The sequence below is a fragment of the Miscanthus floridulus genome, chromosome 18 (genome assembly GCF_019320115.1).
Source record: "Miscanthus floridulus cultivar M001 chromosome 18, ASM1932011v1, whole genome shotgun sequence".
In the NCBI taxonomy this organism is placed as follows: Eukaryota; Viridiplantae; Streptophyta; class Magnoliopsida; order Poales; family Poaceae; genus Miscanthus; species Miscanthus floridulus.
In genome coordinates, this window is record NC_089597.1 from 99,639,907 (window position 1) to 99,660,021 (window position 20,115).

The window sequence follows — 20,115 nt, forward strand, 5'->3', positions numbered from 1 at the left end:
GCCAGACGTTTTCTTGGAGAAGCCGTTTTTCAGTAAAAAACAGAGGAGCCGGAGCCGTTTTGGAGGAGCCACAATTTGTGGCTCCTCCAAAACGGCTCCGGCTCCTCCGGAGGAGCCCCTCGGGAGGAGCCGTGCCAAACAAGCCCGTAATTGTAATCAGGGTTGGGCGGTTGGCCAACGCAGCAGATCGAAGGTGCCGGAGAAAGAGACGGCCACCACACCAGTCCATATACACAGAGACGTGACGCCGCCGCTGACATATCGTCGACCGGTCGACGGCACGAGACGAGACGAGCGTCGGCCGGCCGTGTGAACGCAGGACTGAATTGGGATATACATTCACTGATTAGCATTCACGTCGACGGGATGGCGCGGACGGATGGCCGTCCCTCTCGACCTCCGCAACGCAATCATGTCGCTCACCAACTTTGTTAACACTCTGATGAATTATCGTCACTCATCTCATCTCACCAACTTTGTTAACACTGCAGCAGATGCCACCAATGCAACAGCCTGCCGGTGTGCGCGTGCCTCTCCACCTGCGTCGTCTCTATCATGCGCCACGTACGATGCGCTGCCCCCGGATTCTTCTTCTCCTCGTCATTGAAGATGCCCCAGTCTGCCATGCATCCTCTTCCTCCACCAAAAGCATGTGTGTTCATCGCACGAACGGACACATGTTTCGGTCCTGATTCCAATTTTCAAACACCGGATTCGAACTATACTATTTCATGCCAAATTCATGTGGAAATCCTGTCGAATTCCTGTGATTCGGCGCTTCCCACTACCACAGGAATGGTTTCTAGGGACGGCTGGTGGGGCTTTGTAGAGGCGGCTCAACCAACCACCCCTACCATACCGTCTATATAAATTATGTATTTGTAGAGGTGGTTCCCAGACCGTCCTTACAAATCGATTTATAAAGGTGGCTGGTGTTATCAGCCGCCCCTACAAATCGATTTGTACGGACGGCTGGTAACACCAGCCGCTCCTATAATACCTGTTTAACCGCCCCTACAGTGTATTTTTCACAAAAAAAATCAAATTTATAATTAAATTAGACCAGAAAACACACACACACACACACACACACACACATATATATATATATATATATATATATATATATATATATATATATATATAATTTAAATCTGACCAGAACATATATAATTCAAATCTAACCATAAGCACAAAAGCATTATATAGACTACCATTACAAGTTCAATTCATAAGAATATATACAATCCATCATTAAAATTATCAATCAATTTAATATACATATTAACTTAGGCAATAGAAAGAGACAACAAAGTCAAACACACATACAAATTATCAACCAATTTAATATAAATATTAACTTAGGCAATAGAAAGAGACAACAACAGTCAAACTTATAATCCACATGACTAAAAAATTAATAAGAATTTGAAGGCATTTTACAAACTTCAACATTTGTAGAGCAAAGTACTGTCAAGTTCTTTCATTTCCGAGAACTGTTGAGATACGGATACAGATACTTGACGACATAGAAACAAATAAAAGGAAGGTTCAGCGAAGTGACAGCTGAAACCTTGCTGAATATATGTGCTTAATCTTTGTGTTGCTATCGACCTGCAAGCATAACTGAACCAGAAAAAGAGTTGTTCAAAGACAATCAAATCTGAACTTTAGTAGAGAACTGAAGCAACCAGATAGACTACTACGTAGATGAGAATATAGTCAGAGATAGTCAGACATCCTAGGCGTTTTCTGTAAGCATCCATGTATATCTGCAGTAAAAGGTTCACAATTCAAAGGGATCAAGCTTCCTGGCATTATACCAACAAATCATTTACTCATCTCACTAGTACCTTTTTGGTTGCTATTGCAAATTGAAAGAATCCAAATCTAAAAACAATCACACAAAAGCATGCAAAGAACATGATTCATGAGGCTCCCTGAAAATTGCATGTATGCAGAAATCTTGCATACTACAGCATATTCATAGTCTTCAGAGAAGCTCATAAGAAACAGATTATATCCTATACTTCTTTTTTATTGCAGCCTTGCAATTTATACTGGTTTTAGCACAAACAAAATGCACTGACACTCAGCTAGGCATGAATCTTGTGTAGCGAGAAATTTAACTAACCATTCACTGGACGACAAGGTTTTTATAATAAAAAATAAAAATTTGTTGCCAAAAATAAGTTTGCCTTTTATAGTAAGAACATGTGGAAGTGGAACCTGACAAATTATTCATCAGTTGACAGATTCAGTAACAAATTTACAGTAAGATATTTCCATTCACTAGACAAATTCATTATATGTACTTAATTACAGCAAATCCAATATGGACTAATTTACACCAAAAATAAATTAGAAATCCGCAAGATTAAAATAGATTTCATTGGATATAATGACATCCCTGTGGCACTGTATATCATATAAAGTGGTATGAAAATCACAAATGGACACCACTCAGGTATTAATAGTGCACAGATTTAAATTTCATTTCTAAAAAAGTACCTATGTAACTTCACTGCTGTGTTGGGCTGAACTTGCGAAAACTAATATACGATACTCCACTGCATTCATACATTTTTCTTCTCTTATTTAGTAAACCTAGGAATACATCAGACACACTCATACTCGCAGGCACTGCTTCATAATATTATATTAAATGAAACAACAGATGCAATCTTTGTTAATATATCTATTTAACTGATTAGATATAAATGGATCTGATGCATGGTGATCAAAATCGAAGCCAAATCATATGGATTAGGGAGGGAGGAAGAGAGGGGAACCGACCAGCACAGAGATGGGGTTCGCGCTGCCCGAAACGACGTGGAAATGACGCAAGGAAGCCGGATCCGTTGCTGTCGCCTACCTAACCTCACGCTGGTGCCGAAGGAGACGGGGGCGCTGCCACTTGGGGGATGCGCCGTCGAGGGGCAAGGGAGACGGATCCGCCCGTCATTGCCGACCTCGCCTCAACGCGCCACTGCTTGTGGCCAGGAGGGAGGGCGCTGCTTGGTGACCGGGGGCGCCGTCATGGGCCGAGGAAGACAGATCTGCCGCCGCCGTCGCAGGCCGAGGAAGGCTGATCTACCGCCACCATTGTCGTCGCTGGCCGAGGAAGGCTGATGCGCCACCGCCGTCGACCTAGCCTCGAGCGCCATCGCTTGGGGGCTGGGGAGGGAACGTCGCCGATTGGGGGCCAGGGTGCGCCGCCGTTGGGGGGCCAGGGAGGTTTGTGGTGGCTGAGAGAAGGGCTAGGGTTAGGGCGGGCCCTTTTATGCGCCCGCTTTTGGGCCAGCCGAAAGGCCAGCGCAGCCCAGGCCCAAGTTGGCTGCGCGGCTCAGGTTTCACCGACCGTCGAAATTAATTTCTCTATCGCTGATTCAGCCGCCCCTACTGTGCCATTTGTAGGGGCGGCTGCTGTGTTGGAGCCTGAGCACATCACTGTAGGTGCTGCTCTAATGTCAGCCGCCCCTTAAAAAAAAGCCCGTTGGTACAAACTGTTTTCACGTAGTGTCTGGATCAGGTTGGAATCGAATGGTGATCCTGAAGTGAAGCTCAGCCGCCCAGGCCGACCATGGCATCTGCGCCCATCATGGGCACCCCCAACAAATGGACCAAATCATCGGTTCGCCCTGTCCCAGTTCCCAACAAAACCACCTCGCGGTCACGACGCCGACGACCCAAGCTTCACATGGGCACGCGGTGCGCCCATATGCCCCCGCCCGAATCACACCAATTCTTTATGCACCGGCAAAGGCACACAACACCACCTCACAGGATCACACACCCACATGCGAACCATCAAAAATTGGAGTAGCTCAACTCAAAGGCTTCCCGAAGGACCAGCGTCAGAACAGGAGGGAAAGTTGCACCAAGCTAAGAACACAAGAACAATAGCCCTAGATCTCAATAGCTGCTGCATGCATATACCAGTAAGATCTAACCGTCGCTCAAACCTCAAAGCATGGATCTGGATCAAGAAACCAACCGACCCAAAAAGAGGAACTAACCTAAAAAATAAATGGTGTATATCGAGTAGCAAGCTCATATGATATGACCCTATCAGTATAAACATGTGCACTCACTCACAACCATGGCCCAAACTTTTTTACAGTGGAAAACAGATGCAGCAACAACGTACATACGTGTTGCTATGCCATCACTTCTTCCTGGGCTTGGACTTTGGACTGGCAGCGTGCCTTCTGGCGCCGCCAGAGCCCTCGCCTAAGATGGTGCAGAGGATGCAGCTGTTAAATTGATCTCCACTAGTTGGCCCAACGGTTAATTGGGCCCTTGATCCACACCTTGATCGGGGCGCCCAGCCGTTCTCCTAACTGATGGGCCCCCGTCGCGCAGCGCTATAAAGAGGAAGGTGGGGACCAGGGTGCCAGGTACGAGGTTCACCGTAGCCGCCAGCGCCCCACCGAGGTTCCTAGCCCTAGTCCGATCTAGAAGGGCACGTTGTAAGCGACGGGAAGTCCACACCGCCTTCACCGTCGCCACTGGTCCACGCCTACGTTGCTGCTACCATCGATGACCTAGCGGGCACCTGCATGGCTTCCCCTACACTGACACGTCGCGGCCATCTTGTTAGCGAAGGGCGCCACGTCCGTGACTACACTCGACGAGGTACATTACCAAGTCTGCTTATATAAGTTAAGAATTTCCCCACTGATTTGCACCTAGAGGTGCAATAAATCCTATCATTGGTACCAGAGCAAGGTTGGTGTGAGGATCTAGTTTGGGGTAGTCTAAGTTTTAGAAATTAGAAGGAGATGAAAGATTTCCAAGTTTTCCCAAACCCTACCCCTAGATCACAAGAAGAGAAAGGAAAGGAAGGGGGTTTTCCTACCTAGGAACCGCCCACACTGTCACCAGCGCCGGCCGTCGCCTCAATGCCGCGCGGGAAGTCACCCCGAGCTGCCACGGGCGCGAGGAGAAACAGTCTAACCTAACCCTAACCCTGGAAGGGGAAAGGACGGAAAGGGGAAGGAACCTACCTGGGTTTCCAGCACCGCCGTTGTACGGGATGAAGACCCCGAGCACCGCCGTAGCATGGGAAGATCACCCGAGCCACTGGCTCGCCGGCGCTCCACTGAGCCGCGCACACGCGCTCAGGGCACCATCGCTAGACCGCTCGACGGCGCCGCCGCCATCTTCTCTCCGACTGCCATGGTTCTAGGTGAGAAAGGAGAGAGGATGCCGGCCGCCGCAGCGTAGAGAGAGAAGGGGGAGGAGAGAATGAAGCTAGGGTTAGGGGAGGGATGGCCGTGGTGGGTCTTTTTGTTACACCGAGATGCACGGACAACCGTCCGATTGGATCTGACGGCCAGCGTTGATTGGGCTGCTTTAGGCCCAGGTGGGCGAATCGATTCCCTACCCAGGCCAAGGTTGCGGCCTGGGCATGGGGGAGCACGCGCGCGCGTCATGCGAAGCAAGCCGTTGGGTCGAGATTTGCCGCTGGGCCACCATGTTTCGCTGGCCCGCGCACTGCTGTTACGGAATGGGCCATGGATTGTGTTCCCCAGGCCAGGCCAAATGAATAGTAACACTGATTTTAAGTTTTATCTTTTTCAGAAGCACCATTTTGATGAATTTTGATTAGTTTTTCATCTCTATTCAATTTTGAACCAACGGGATAAATTGTTTAGGGAGTAGATATGTACACAGTAAAATGCTTCTGAAAAGTAGATAAATTATTTTTTCATGTTTCCGCTTCAAAGTTTAATGCTAATTATATTCTAATTAAATTCGAACCAACGGTAGAATTTAATTTGAAGAGTAGTTACTTTTAGTAAATTATGATTATGTTTATCCTCTAATTAAATTGAAACCAACGGGAAAATTTAAATTAGAGGAGTAGTTCGATTTGTTTATGTTAAATTATGGTATTGTTATTTTCTGATCAACGTAGATGATAATAATATTATAATGAGTTCAAGGTTGAAGATTAAATCTCTAATAATTTTTATACCAACATGATCAATTTTTTAGAGAGTAGATAAAGACCAAGAAATGCTCCTGAACTAATATAATATACTTTATTATCGTGTTTCGCTGCAATGATGTTGATTATGTTCTAATTAAATTCGAACTAACGGAAGAATTTAATTTTGAAGAGCAGTTATATTTCTTTCGAGTTAATTTATAAGTTTTATGCCTTCTATTTTTTGCCCAACGGTGATGTAGAATTGATGCAAAAGCAGATGCATCTTATAAGTTTTATTTTTTAACCAATGAGATCACTCGGCTGCATGCCAACGGACTGCAATGCTGGGGTATGTGAATGAAAAGGCTTGAGTCAATCCAGTTCAGGACAGTTTTTTTGTTAGTTTACTAATTTTCTGATTAAATTGGAACCAACGGAAAGATTTAATTGAAAAATAAATTATAAGTGAATGTTTTAGTCATCATGACTAAATTTTTCGTTACGGTAATTTATATATAGATTTATCCCGCATGGGAAGAAGTTTGGCATAGTACTTATGCTAGTCAATCCTACATGGCGAGAGAAGTTTTATGATGATTCATATGTTTTTATATCCCGCATAGAGAGAGAAGTTTGGGTAGCTCTTATGCTATCCTAGTATTGACCATGACACAATAGAAATGCACCGTCATAGTCAATACTAATCAAAGGACAAGAAAAAGATGTAAACTTGACTTGCAAAAGTACAGTTAATAAAAGACCTCATTGAGTTCTTGAAGTGGAATGAGGAAAGTGTACTCCTATACGGATCAAGAAATAACTTTATTTGCATGGCATAATCATGTAAATGAAGTAAGTCATAAGTGTCTCCTTGTTCACAGTTTTCTAAATAGTTCTAGAAATTATGACAGTATAGTTCATGCCATATTTCGAGGGGAAGAATTGTGAGATGAATTAAGAGTAAGAATTAAGATCAATTAAGAAACTACTCTTCATTAAGAGTGAGATAAAGATGTTGATGAATGTGTGAACTACTCTTCATTAAGAGTGAGATAAAGATGTTGATGAATGTGTACTCTTCATTAAAAGTGAGATACAGATTTTGTAAGAAACTGAGTGAGATAAAGATTTTTATGAATGTGACCGTCGGTCATAACAATGATACCCCTAAGCAGAGAAATAGCTAAATTCTTGTATTTTTTAAAGTTCCAAGAGAAAGATAGCATAGTCACCATCAAAGATATTAAAGCGGTGCTTAAAGCGCCATATAAGGTTTTAACAGATTGAACCCAAATAAGAAATTGGAAGATACACTATCTTTATAAAAGATGGGATAATCTGGGGGAGCACGGTATGTTGAGACCTATGATTTGAAGAGAAGCGAGACTGCGTGCCCACTTCAGTAATTCAAAACAACAAATTTCTCGATACCTGCTGATGTTGTATGACTTATACAACACCTATTGTTGGCTCTTCGAAGAAGATAAATAATGTAAACAAGGATCTTGTGATATAGGAGCCTATAGAATCAATTGCCTCTTAGCAATGAAGAGCAACAACAGCCCCACATGAAAGTACCAGTAGCTGAGGCTTCAGAAGGTCTCAAAGAATTAGTAAACCAGTTTTCTGTTGACTATGAAATCTATGTTAGTGAAGAAATTCAAATGGAGGGTGATCCCACCTCATTTGAAGAAGCCATGAGAAGCGTTTACTCGTTTGAATGGCAAGAAGCTATAGAAGTTGAAATAAATTTGATGAATACCAACGATGTTTGGGACTTAGAAGAAATTCCTAATGGAGCCAAAACAGTAGGCTGTAAAAGGGTCTACAAGACAAATGTGACTCCAAAGGAAATGTGAAAAGATATAAAGCATGACTTATAGCAAAAGGCTTTACGCAAAGAGAATGAATAGATTACGATGAGAGTTTTCTCTCTAGTCTTATGCAAAGATTCTTTTAGAATCATAATGGTGTTATTGACACATTATGATTTAGAGTTACATCAGATAGATGTAAAGACGGTATTCCTCAATGGGGATTCGTATGAAAACGTTTACATGGCACAACCCAAAGATTTTGTCGTGAAAGAAAAAGAACGTATGGGATGCCGCCTGTAGAAATCCATTTATGGGTTAAAACAAGTCTCTAGACAGTAGCATTTAAAGTTGATGAAATGATAAGAAAGTTTGGGTTTAAAGAAAATGAGAAGGACAATAACGTTTATGCGAAGTTCTAGAATGGAAAATTATTTTTTCACATCCTGTGTATAGATGGCATCCTACTCACTAGTAGTAATGTTAATCTGCCATTGGAGAAGAAAAAGTCTTTGTCCTCAAGTTTCAATGTGAATGATCTTGGAGAAGCCTCATTGGTTCTAGAAATTAAAATCCACCGAGATAGATGAAAAGGGATATTAGGACTATCGCAAAGGCATACTTAGAAAAGATTCTAAAGAAATAAAGTATGCATGCGAGTAAACCTACGCCTGCTCCTAAAGTCAAGGGTAATAGATTTGGGAACTTTTAGTGTTCCAATAACCGATATGAGATCGATCAAATGAACATGGTTCCATATGCTTCAGCTGTTGGAAGCTTAATGAATGTACAAGTAAGAACTTACCCTGACATAGCTTACATATTCGGGATATTTTGGTAGAAGTCTAGTCCAGATATAGATCACTGGAATAGAGTTAAGAATGTCTTGCAAGTTTTGCAAAGTATCATAGGCCTCATGCTGAGTAAGAAAGAACAAGTACTCTCAAATAGTTGTGGGTACAAATATTAAGTTTTGGCGAGATGTGTAGTGAAATCCATAGTAGTTGCTAACACTCGCAGTTGGAGTATTATTATGAAAAAGCTCCAATAAAACAGTTGTGGTGTCATCAATGATGCATACCATAGTATAGCTTGTCATGAGGCCTCAGGAATAGGCAAAAGTGGTTAAGGGAATATATACCCAGATTTAACAATGGTAGTCAACAACAATAACCATTTAAAGTAGTTAACTCCTAAGACAACAGGTCAAGTGTGTTGCCAAACACATTGACGTTAAGTTATATGTTGTAAAGGAGAAAATCTAGAATCATTTTGAAAGCATTGAATATATAAGTACCAAGCAAGTACTTACGGATTCGCTTACCAAAGGCTAACCACCCAGTGCGTTCAGAGAACACACAGTCGACATGGATTTATGGGAAAGCCTATGATTTCTAGATACTAAGGGTCTAGTTGAGAATCTGTTTTAAAATAGAGATGTGCATTGTAGCTGTTTAATCTAATGGCAACTGACTGTGACGATGAGACATGCTGTGGGGGGTATGACCCCGGATACCCACGACAGACCACATAGGCTACGCCCTCAGGGGTGGCCCAGCCCACAAGACAAAGCCTTGCGGGGCACGACTCTGGTCGACGCCTTCCTCAAGATATCTGGAAGATATCCTGAAGATACTACGAGATCTATTAAGATATGTATGATCCCAAGATTCCTGTAATCAGTTATTACTTTTCGGTTATCTCTCAGATTTAACCGACTTGTAACCCTACCCCCGGACTATATAAGACGGGCAGGGACCCTCTCCAAACACACACAATATCATACGATAGCTATACAAACCAAAAGACCACAGGAGTAGGGTATTACATCATACTGACGGCCTGAACATGTCTAACTCATGTGTCTTTATTGCCTTCTTGTTCTTGATCTCACGCTTCTCTGCCAATCAATCTACCTTCATGGGATACCCCTCGGAGGACTGTCGATGATATTCTATCGACAGTTGGCGCGCCAGGTAGGGGACTGCGTGCTATTTCCTTGTCGAACAAGATGGTTTTTTCCGCAGGCTCTTCGTCTCTCCCGTAGCCCGGCCAGATCTTTACGGTCGGATCGATCTCCTAGATCATCAACGCTAATGGAGTCGAAGAGCTCCTCGAGCCGACGCAGATCATTTCTGCGCCGATCATCCCCGCATCTGTGACTACAGATCCAATCTCAGAACCACCTCTGAGGTCGCCTTCATCAGCAACTCGTTGCTCGCTTTCTCGCTACCAGAGGAGGCAGATCAATAATGACGATCTGGTCGAGTCTATCGATTGGGTCAGTCTGAATCTTGTCGATTGCCTCTCCATCACTGAATCGGCCCTGGACACTTTGGTTCAGCACCGACCACCCTTTGATCCAAATCTATCGGAGGCTGCTTGGAAAACTCTAGGAGTTGCGGCTATGCCCTTCGGGCTCACCAACGTCGCCGCTACTTACCAAGACGCCCCGAGGGGAAAATTCGCCAACTAGGTGGGAGACGCCCATCCACTCGCCGACCAGTTCACCGTCCAGCCTCCGCCAGGCGTCAACATGCTACACATAGGCCGGTGCCCCGGGGCGTCCCTCCAGACCATCCCAGAGGAAAATCCAGGCTCCGAGTCTTAGGGCTCTATGGAGACCCTCACCGAAACCTTCACCGAGCAACTCCTTCTCCCACCCTTCCGGGGTGGCATGATCTTCAACATCAGCGTCGATAGCCCTCCTCAGAATGGCAAAACCGAGGAAGAACGTGTCGCTCATGAGAACCAGAACATCAACCGCACGTAGCGCCGAGAAAACGAGGCAGCCATTGCGAGGGCCGAGGCTGCTCGAAATAATCGGCTCGACTCACAAGAAAGGCCACTCCCGCTCCACCGTGACCTCGACAAAGAATTTCTCCTCGTTGACGGCCATGACGTCTTCAAGACTCCAAGCGCCAATCTGGCAATGGCTGCCAACGAGCTCGCCCGCCTCCCGTAGACGCCCGAGCTCACCAAGGTCGCTGCCATGCTTAAAGCGGCACACTATCAGGTTAATGAGATCCATGAGGATCAGAGCCCTTCGTGCTCTACGAGCATGATTCATCGATCAGCTGCGCCGAGATCCAATCACTGCCCCAGTCAAAGCCGTTTCGTAGACCAGTCACTGCCTCTCTAGGGGGGAGCCAGGGGCCACCACGCCGAACATCATCGCCAACATGACCAGGAGGTCGAATAGGACGCTCGAGTGCACCTCATCAACCTTCGAGATGCATGATGACGTATCGAGCAACGTTGCTTTGGTCGCCATGAAGACGAAGTACACCGCCACCAGGAGTACGAGCAGGAGTACAAAAACCTGGACTTAGCTCTCGAGCCGGTCGATGCTGGCAATGCTGCGGCCAATGCCGACCACAACCCTGAAGGGCCCCTAGCGTTTACGAGGGCACTCCAAACACTTCAGTGGCTACAGGCTTACGCCACCGCTGTCCGCGTCGCCGAAGGGAAGGATGAATCCAACACAGTGGCTATGGTTTCAAAATCACTGGGGTCGAGCCCTACGAGGGAAGGATGAATCCAACACAGTGGCTACAGGCTTACGCCACCGCTGTCCACCGCACGCGGAGGAGACACCAGTGTCATGGCGAACTATCTCCCCGTCATGCTCACGCCACCCGCCATGAGCTGGTTTACTAGCCTTGCCCCGGACTCCATCGGATCCTAGGAAGAGCTAAAAAAGTCTTCACCGACAATTATATGGCTACGTGTACTCAGCCGGGCACCAAGCATGATCTCAACCACATCAACCAGAAGTCGTCTGAGCTCCTCCACAGCTACATTCGATGCTTTTCTAAGATGAGGAATTATATTCCCAACATCACAAAAGTTGAGGTCATCACCGCCTTCATCCGAGGACTCCACCATCGCGAGCTTCGCTCCAAGTTCAACTGCAAGCCACCCACAGTCATTGGCGAGATGATCACTACTGCCAACCAGTACGCCGACACCGAGGAAGCCAAGGTGCGCTTCAACGAGGATGCGGGCACTCATCACCCACCTCGCCGCTACGACGACCGCCCTGACGACCGACGCCACAATGACCGCTGCTTCGATGACCGTAGTTACCATCGTGACAGCGGCAGTGATCGAACAGAAGGACCCAAATTTGGCCAAAATCACCACCGCCGGCCAGACCACATCGTTGCCACCGTCAGTCAACCTCGCGCTAAGCACAACTATGATGAGCAGTACCAAAAGATCCTCAACGGCCCGTGCCCTCTTCACAAGAACGCCAAACACAAGATGAAGAACTGCCTCGGCTTGGCTAAGGAGTTTCAGGACAAAAAGCTAGAAGACGATGCCAACGACGGAGCCGAAGGCCGCCGACCACCTGGGGGCAACAACAATGCCTTCTAGGACCATGACAAGATGGTCGCCACCATCTTTGGGGGCCTCGCCTCCACCGAAAGCAGAAGAGAACAGAAGCTCGCCACACGGAGGATGCTCTCCGTCCCTACGGAAGACGCCACCGCCAACCCCAGTTATCGCCCATGGTCCGAGGTACCCATCACCTTCAGCAGGGCCGACCAGTGGGCGGACATCCCCTACATAGGGCATTTCCCCCTCGTCCTCGATGCAACAGTCCAGAAGGTGCTTTTCAGAAAGGTGATCGTTGACGGTGGGAGCGCTCTGAATCTCCTCTTCGCCGGAGCCTTAAAGGAGCTGGGCCTCGGGTTATCAGATCTCACACCCTCCGACTCTTCCTTTTGGGGTGTGGTACCTGGCAGGGCCTCCAAACGGCTTGGAGAGATCACCCTACCAGTACAGTTTGGCATGGTAAGCAACTACCACGTCGAACACATCAACTTCTATGTCGCTGACTTTAACACCGCCTACCATGCCATACTTGGTCGGCTAGCTCTGGCCAAGTTCATGGCTATACCGCACTACACATATCTGGTGCTAAAGATGCCTTCGCCTGCAAAAGTTCTGGCCCTACGGGCCAACCTCTCCATCGCCTATGCCTGCGAGACAGAGAGTCTCGCTCTCGCCGAAGCCACCGACCTCTCATCTAGATTCGCATCCACATTTGCTTCCGCCGCCAAACCCCAATCACATCTAAGAGATGGCGCCGAAGAAGGGAGCTGCCAAATCGAAGAAAACAAGCCCCAAGAAGGCGAGCACCGGCGCCCGACGTGACGAAGAGTGGGTACCATCGCGAACGGGAGAGGCGGAGCTTACCAGATTGGTGGAGGCTGGTGTACTTCCTGACCGTGCTACCGCCGAATGGCGGCCGGCCCTCGGTGAGTCCTTCCCAACGCCTCATACCGATGAAGTGATGGTATTCGAGGATTATTTCTGGCGCGGGTTGGGATTTCCTGTTCATCCATTCCTGAGGGATCTATTGGAGCTCTGGGTGGTTAGTCTGTGCAACCTCCATCCCAATACCATTCTACACATCTCAATCTTCATCCATTTCTGTGAGGTATATCTCGAAATCCTCCCCCACTTCAACCTCTTTCGTCACCTGTTCTGGCTGAAGAAGAGAGGCGGCGGTGGTTCCAAGGTGGTCGGTGGGGTGTACCTTCAACTGCGCAATGGGATGGAGGGAGAGTACCTTACTGTGCTGCTGAACACATCATTGAGGGGTTGGAACGCCAGGTGGTTCTACATGAAACAGAGCCACCCAGCCGTCCGCTGCGACGCCGACCACATCCTGGAGAGCCAGAGGAGCTGGTCGGAGACGCCGAACAATGCTGGCATGGAACAAGTGAGGGAGCTTCTTGCCTTAATAAAGGGTGTGAGGACCAACGACGGATTGGTAGCGGTGAGCTTTATAGTACGCCGTGTTCAGCCCTGTAAGGAGAGGGCGCACCCAGCCTTTGAGTTCAAGAGGGAGACCGACGGTACCTGGGAGAGGCCGGAGACGCTGTCGAGGAACGTTGTTGGAGAGCAGGCTGCAGAGCTATTCGCTCTGTTTGCCTCATTCAACATGTCAAGATATACGAAGCCCTTCAACTGTAAAAATCTGTCTCCTCAGGTAAATATCTCAGTTATGCATTCCTGATGCTTTTTATCCTTTGTTATTGCCGAGCAGTGGACTGATTCACTTATGCGAAGATCCACTCGCAGGATAGGGCGGTGTACTTTTTCGGTGTGCCAAAAGGCGATTGGCCGCCAGCGGTGGATGCACGACCACCGGCTCGACCTAACGAAAGTTCCGTCGGCGTTTTTTTGGAGTCTAGAGGTATGGACGCAGGTCGAACGGAGAGTCCTCCCCTGGTGGCGGAGAAAGCCCAGGGGAAGAGGGCAGCGGCAGAAGAGCCGGCCTAGAAGAAGAGGAAAACGGCGGCTGCTGCTCCCTTCAAACCAGGCAACATCTCGCTTGGCAATGATCAGACCACTCGAACGCGAAGGACCATGGTGTTCGATTGGTCTGATGACGATGAAGTTCCGACGGCTCCTCCACCGAGCACGAAGGAGCCTCCGCGCAACACGCACGCGGGGGATCAATCAAGGGGAGGCGAAGAAGTCCCTGAGCAGCAGACGAGGGGAGTCCCCGAGCAGAGGGAAGTTCCCGCACAGCAGACGACGGGAGTCCATGCGGGGCAAGCGACGGGAGTCACCGAGCAACAGGCGAAGGCAAACCCGGAGCAACAGGCGAAGAGGGCCCCAGAGCGACAGGTAGAACAGAGGTCGACTGTGGAGGAGCCGAGACCTCCCCCGCAGAGCACGGGAGGCGACCCCACGGCTGCACCTGGGGGCTCGGGCAAGCACCGTCGGTTCAAGAAATTGAATCGGCAGACCAAACCGTAAGTATCCTTGTCTTGGAGTCACTTTGATGTAGTTTCTTAACTTTTGTGGTGACTGACGAGCTGATTTGATGCAGTGCAAGGCGTACGACGGATCCAGCCCCGCCCGTCCAGACTGACGAGCAACCGAAGGCTGGCCCCGGGTCGGAGGAGATGCCGGTATACCCCATCCTGGAGTCCCCGGGTGCTCGGCAGCACGCGGGGGAGCCAATCGCCGCCGTTGGCGGACTTGGCGGTGGCGAACAGTTGTCTTCGACGGCGAACGAGTTGGCGACAGCATCCTCGGTAATGGCGGGCACCACCAGGTCGTCAGGAGTAGAAGCTGTAGTTACCGGCATCGCGCCGGAATACGACATGGAGATCCCAAAGCTAGAGTCTGCGATGGAATGCGAAAAAGATAAAGTAAGTTAAGTTTAAGTCATAAGGTGAGATCAAGGGAGAGAATGTTAGATTGATCTCCACCAGTTGGCCCAACGGCCCATTGGGCCCTTAATCCGCGTCCTGATCGGAGGCGCCCAGCCGTTCTCCTGACTGATGGCCCCCCGTCGCGCAGCGCTATAAAGAGGAAGGTGGGTGGGGGGGGACACCAGGGCGCCAGGTACGAGGTTCACCATAGCCGCCAACGTCCCACCGAGGTTTCTATCCCTAGTCCGATCTAGAAGGACGCGCTGTAAGCGGCGGGAAGTCCACACCGTCGCCACTGGTCTGCGCCTACGTTGTTGCTACCATCGACAACCTAACGGGTGCCTGCACGGCTTCCCCTACGCCGACACGTCGCGGCCACCTTGTTGGCGAAGGGCGCTATGGCCGCGACTACACTCGACGAGGTACATTACCAAGTCTGCTTATCTAAGTTAAGAATTTTTCGACTTATCTGCATGTAGAGGTGCAATAAATCCTATCAGCATCCGGACACCCTCGGCGAGGGCGGGTCCATGTCTGGGGCCACGTCCTTGATCCGGAACACCTGCTGCTGGTTGTTGCCCGCCTCCTCCTTGTGCCCCTGCTTCTGCTTCTTCTCCTTCGCCTTCTTGCTGTCGCTGTCCCCACCGCCACGGTGCAGCATGCCGATGCTCCCGACACTCCTGGAGTGTCGGAGCTCCGGTTAGGGATCCTTTTTTGCGCCATCGCCGACCTTCGCCTCGGCGTCGGCCTCAGTCAGGAAACGCTCGTCCCAGACCAGGCCCGAGGAGCCGGACCTTCTGAACGTCGTCGCCGATCTTTGCAACCCAGCCATGCGTGCCGCCTATCCACCTCCCCTCTCTGCGAGAAGGACCAGTTTATCTGCAGGTGTGGAGAACAAAGGGTGAGGACGAACTGGACGGTGTGCTTCTGCTGAGTATTGCCTCCTTGCCCGCTTCTGCAGGCCCCCTGCGTGTTATATATGTAAAACGGACAGAGACTGCCATTAGTGTGCAGACAGCAAAGCAGTCAACAACCGGTGCCAATGGAAAGGTGCCTGGGGCCTTGACTTGTTTTCCAGTAACTAACTGGGTTCTGCAGAGATTATATTTAATCTGCATGTAGAACAGTAACAAGAAGTCATCAGATTAGAATATTAGGCACATGCCACAGGTTTTACTTCACACCGTGAGCATGTGGAGGAAGAGAAGACAAGTGCATAGAAGCAGTGAGATACACATCACCAAACGCACTACAAGTGGTAAATAATTGCCTGAGAGCTACCAGAAAATATGCATGCATCAGCTACCAGAAAATAAATATGCATCCATTCTTCAACAGTTTTACATTCCACTGTAGAGTTTGACAATGATATGATGATAATTGATAGAACATGAATCCATTAAGATTTAAGGTGTATGATGCATCAGCATGATAACGTTAACCATATCTGACAAAGATTAGTTACAAACCTCTGATATCGACCATCTCTACCAAAATTTGGTTAATGATGGACTAGTACAAGTGAAGAAAAAGTCCAGACTCCAGAGGGCCCAGGGAAGAAACAAAGGCAAATGGCAATTGTACTCAGCTCTTGGTACCAGACTATCAGTTGACAGCCAAACAACTTTATACAGGTCTGAGGAAAACAAAGACTACGGTAGTTCATAAAGATTTGACATATAAAGTACCAATTATTATTGTCTTGTTCTTTTCTTGCATATCGATCCTCTTGCGTCTCTGCTAGACTCACTTCTGGTATACCCTAATCACAAGAGCCTCACAAGCATTTCTGTTGCTTCATACCTCACTACAAAGCTGTACATGTTCCCATATGCTACCAACACCTCTACAACATGTATACTGCTAAATAGTAAAGACTTCATAACGATAACAAAAGATCCACCATAGAGATAGAAGAGATATAGTCCTAAATAAGTGTCAAGAGATCTCTCTGGATGCACCTACCACCTGATCAATGAAAATTATTGCCTACCATCTGACCCTGTTAATGCAATGACCAGTCCTTAGTGCAGACTCATCGACCCGGAACTCTTTTATTGAAAACAGCCAGATATTTCTATCAAAGTTAGGTGCTGCGCGGTAGCAGAGGCAGAAGTACAGACTATAACTGACCTACCCAAAGCCCAAGATTCAAGCAATTATATGAACATCGAATCACAGCTCTGAAAACAGGTTTAGTTGACCATATACAAACAAAAAGGGTGGCGAACTGCCAGCTAGTCACTATATAATTAGCTAGTTGGACCACATAATTGGTTGGTTAGGCCATAACACTACTTCATGCTTCTTATGCATGGTATCAGTTACGCTGTCACTGACTCTTCCTAACAAAATATTGATTGTCACACAGCTTCACTTTTGGTTCACCTAAAGACTAATACTTGGGATATCTTGCATCCCTTGCATAAAAATAATAAACAAAATACCAGGCACATGTCCTACAGAAACCAGGCTACGACAAAGATCATGTGAAATGCCTAGCTCCCCAGCAGAGAGTTGATCCAAGACAAGACTGTGCAAGAATCGATGAGCATTTATCATTCAACATTTCAAGATCTGGTCAAAAGACCTCAAAGTAACTTTTACTGAAGCCAATAGTCAAAATAGTGGTCCTGAGTGAAGCCAATTGAAATGCAAGTGACAGTTAGGAGTTGTACTGATCTGATAGTATTACAACAACAAAGCCTTTTAGTCCCAAGCAAGTTGGGGTAGGCTGATCTGATAGTATTGCTACAGTCTAAAAGATACTTCATGTTGAGTTTGCAAAACTTGTCATACTTTAAAAGCTCAAATTTACATGTTCGTAAGGGTTCCAAGTGAACACTATAACAAAGGTTTATCTGAAGAAGTTATGAACTAGCACCAATCTCAGATAGGGATCTCTTGAATGCAACACGATGGTCAGGGACCCCATCTTGTTCCCTTCTATCCTCAAACCACTTAACAATGGTCTTTCGTGGAAGGTTTGTCACTTGAACTATGCTGCTGATCATTGTATTCTGCATGAAATGCAATAAAGTAAGTGAATGATAAGCTATTGAGCAGTCTGGACGATCTTGATGGAAATGTTAGTTACCTGTGGGCCGTTTGCTTCGCAGGTAGACTCTTTCTAAGGTCTCAAGTTGCACCTTTTTCAGTCTTTTTCGTGCAGACCATTCTGCACTCATGACATGCACTGGAAGCTCCAACTGTGGTTTGATTTCAGTGGTATCAACCTCGTCAACAGTGGTTGGACTAGGGGGTTCTAATTCCTTCACTTCAGATTTAGAAGGGGCTTCATCAGGCAAAGAATCAGACATGAGTAGAAGCTTCGGTGGTGGATTTCGGAGCATTTCAATGACCAAACCCCTATCTAAACCTAGCTCCCCTGCAAGATTCTTTATCTGCAATATAAAAGAGCACATGATGAGAAAATGCACAGTGTTCAATAGTTTATCTTAAAGCTTTGCCTATTCCTGAAACAGTGCCCAAACATAATGTATATCATGCTGATTTCCAACATGGAAAGCAAAAAAGAGGAAACTCAAGTGCATATACAGCTGCTTACACTAGTTTTACGCCGACCAATTTTCAGTGCACGAGCCAGTCTCCGGAGTTGCCAGGTTTTCAGCTCTGGTAGTTCGCTTCCATCTATTTGCTCATCAATACCATAGTCCCCAGAGTTCAGCAACGAACCACCTGCTGATTCATCTACGCCACTGACATCTTCAATTGCTTCTGCCAACTCCTTTTCAAACCTTGCCATATCTTCTTCTGATATACCATCATCATCGTCATCTACAGATAAATCATCATTCTCAAGATCTTCTTCCAGCTGCTTGAAAAGTGCTTCCAGTGCACCATCCTCGTCATCATCATCATCCATGACATCTTCTGCAGCCACCACATCCTCCTCACTCTGGATTTTAGTCTGTAACAAGGAGAAAATTTTAGCCTTCCAATTACAGTTCACAGCAATACATAAAGGAACATAAAGAAAACAAAAAAATCAAAACCTAGCTGTAGATAGTATGTTACGGTAGAAGATAAGGTCAGAAGGGGTAAAAGAACATAGCTAAATCCTCCAAGGCAATTTTGCAATAACTGACACTCTGACAGCATTAGCTCTAATTTTACACTAACAACTCCTCAAATAAGTGCATGGCCAAGGACAACTGCATCATAACATCTTACCTGCTACCCCAACTATTACTTCCCCCAATCTTAGCCTCTAAGGGCATTCATGGTTCATCCAAACAATAACTAAACCTAGACGAACTAATCAGGGACAGCGGGGACATGAGACGAGGTAATTAAGCAGCACCGCGACGCGAGGCTTGGTTACCTTGTACTTAGAGGGTCTCCGTCGGAGGGCGCAGGCAACGCCCCGCGGCGGGCTGTGGATGCGGAATACGCATGCGAGTTCCGAGGAACGGCACGGGAACTAGGCCGCCGGAGATGCAAGTCCTCGGCGAGGCCGAGGCCGAGGCGGCGGCGAGCGGCAGCACCGTCGCCATTTCCGCGAGCTCTTCGGATATTTCGCAGTCCTCTTCTACCCTCGACGTGGGTTCTGTTGCTTTTGCGAAATCCTGATGGGCCGTGTCGCTGCACGAGTGCGCGTAGCCCTCATGTGGATCACCACGCCGATGGGCCGTGTCTTCTACCCTCGAAGGCTTTTGAACCCATTACCTAGCCCGTGAATCAGAGAGGCCCGTGTACATTTACTCCGGCCTTTTGGTCATTTGGTGGCCCGTCCCCAATCTTACTACTCCTGTCCCTGTCTCGTACTTCGTGGCGTCAGCACAACACCTCCCCTCTCCCTCCTCGAGACCTCGCTCCTCGCTCCCTCACCTCACCAGCTCGCGAGGTCGCTGTGTGCAGCTGCGGCGGCGGCGGCGGCAGCGTGGATGCTGCTAATGCGGTGCTGAGTCAGCTTCGTATCCTCCATCCTGTGACGGTCCGTGCCCCTCTTCCGCTTTTACGCCCCGCCCGTGTACCTCGATGTGGTCCGTGTAATCATGCGGCGCTTCCTCTTGCGCTTCATGCGGAATTGTTTGCGCATTTGATTCTGGGGGTTTAGATTCGATGTGTTAAAGCCTTAAAGGCCGCGGGGGGTGAGGGTTAGGGTTGAGAGCGTTCTAGGGGTTCATATAAGTTTAACTGCCGTGTACTTTTCAGAGTC

General features: G+C 47.6%; 2 protein-coding genes across 2 annotated transcripts; one reads left to right on the forward strand and one right to left on the reverse strand.

The window, feature by feature from the left end:
- The first annotated feature begins 2,194 nt into the window (after positions 1-2,194).
- Positions 2,195-15,631, forward strand: LOC136520388 (uncharacterized). The gene is made up of 2 exons (XM_066513888.1): positions 2,195-11,248; positions 11,311-15,631. Exon 2 carries the CDS (start codon positions 12,842-12,844, stop codon positions 13,781-13,783), a length of 942 nt encoding a protein of 313 aa, XP_066369985.1. The 5' UTR covers positions 2,195-11,248; positions 11,311-12,841; the 3' UTR covers positions 13,784-15,631.
- A 2,054-nt stretch (positions 15,632-17,685) lies between these two features.
- On the reverse strand, positions 17,686-19,514 carry LOC136520389 (protein OVEREXPRESSOR OF CATIONIC PEROXIDASE 3-like). Its single transcript, XM_066513889.1, is given in 5 exon segments — positions 17,686-17,954; positions 18,033-18,337; positions 18,502-18,864; positions 19,279-19,341; positions 19,343-19,514. Coding segments are annotated over 5 exon segments (990 nt in total). The 5' UTR covers positions 19,451-19,514; the 3' UTR covers positions 17,686-17,803.
- Positions 19,515-20,115: the final 601 nt, after the last annotated feature.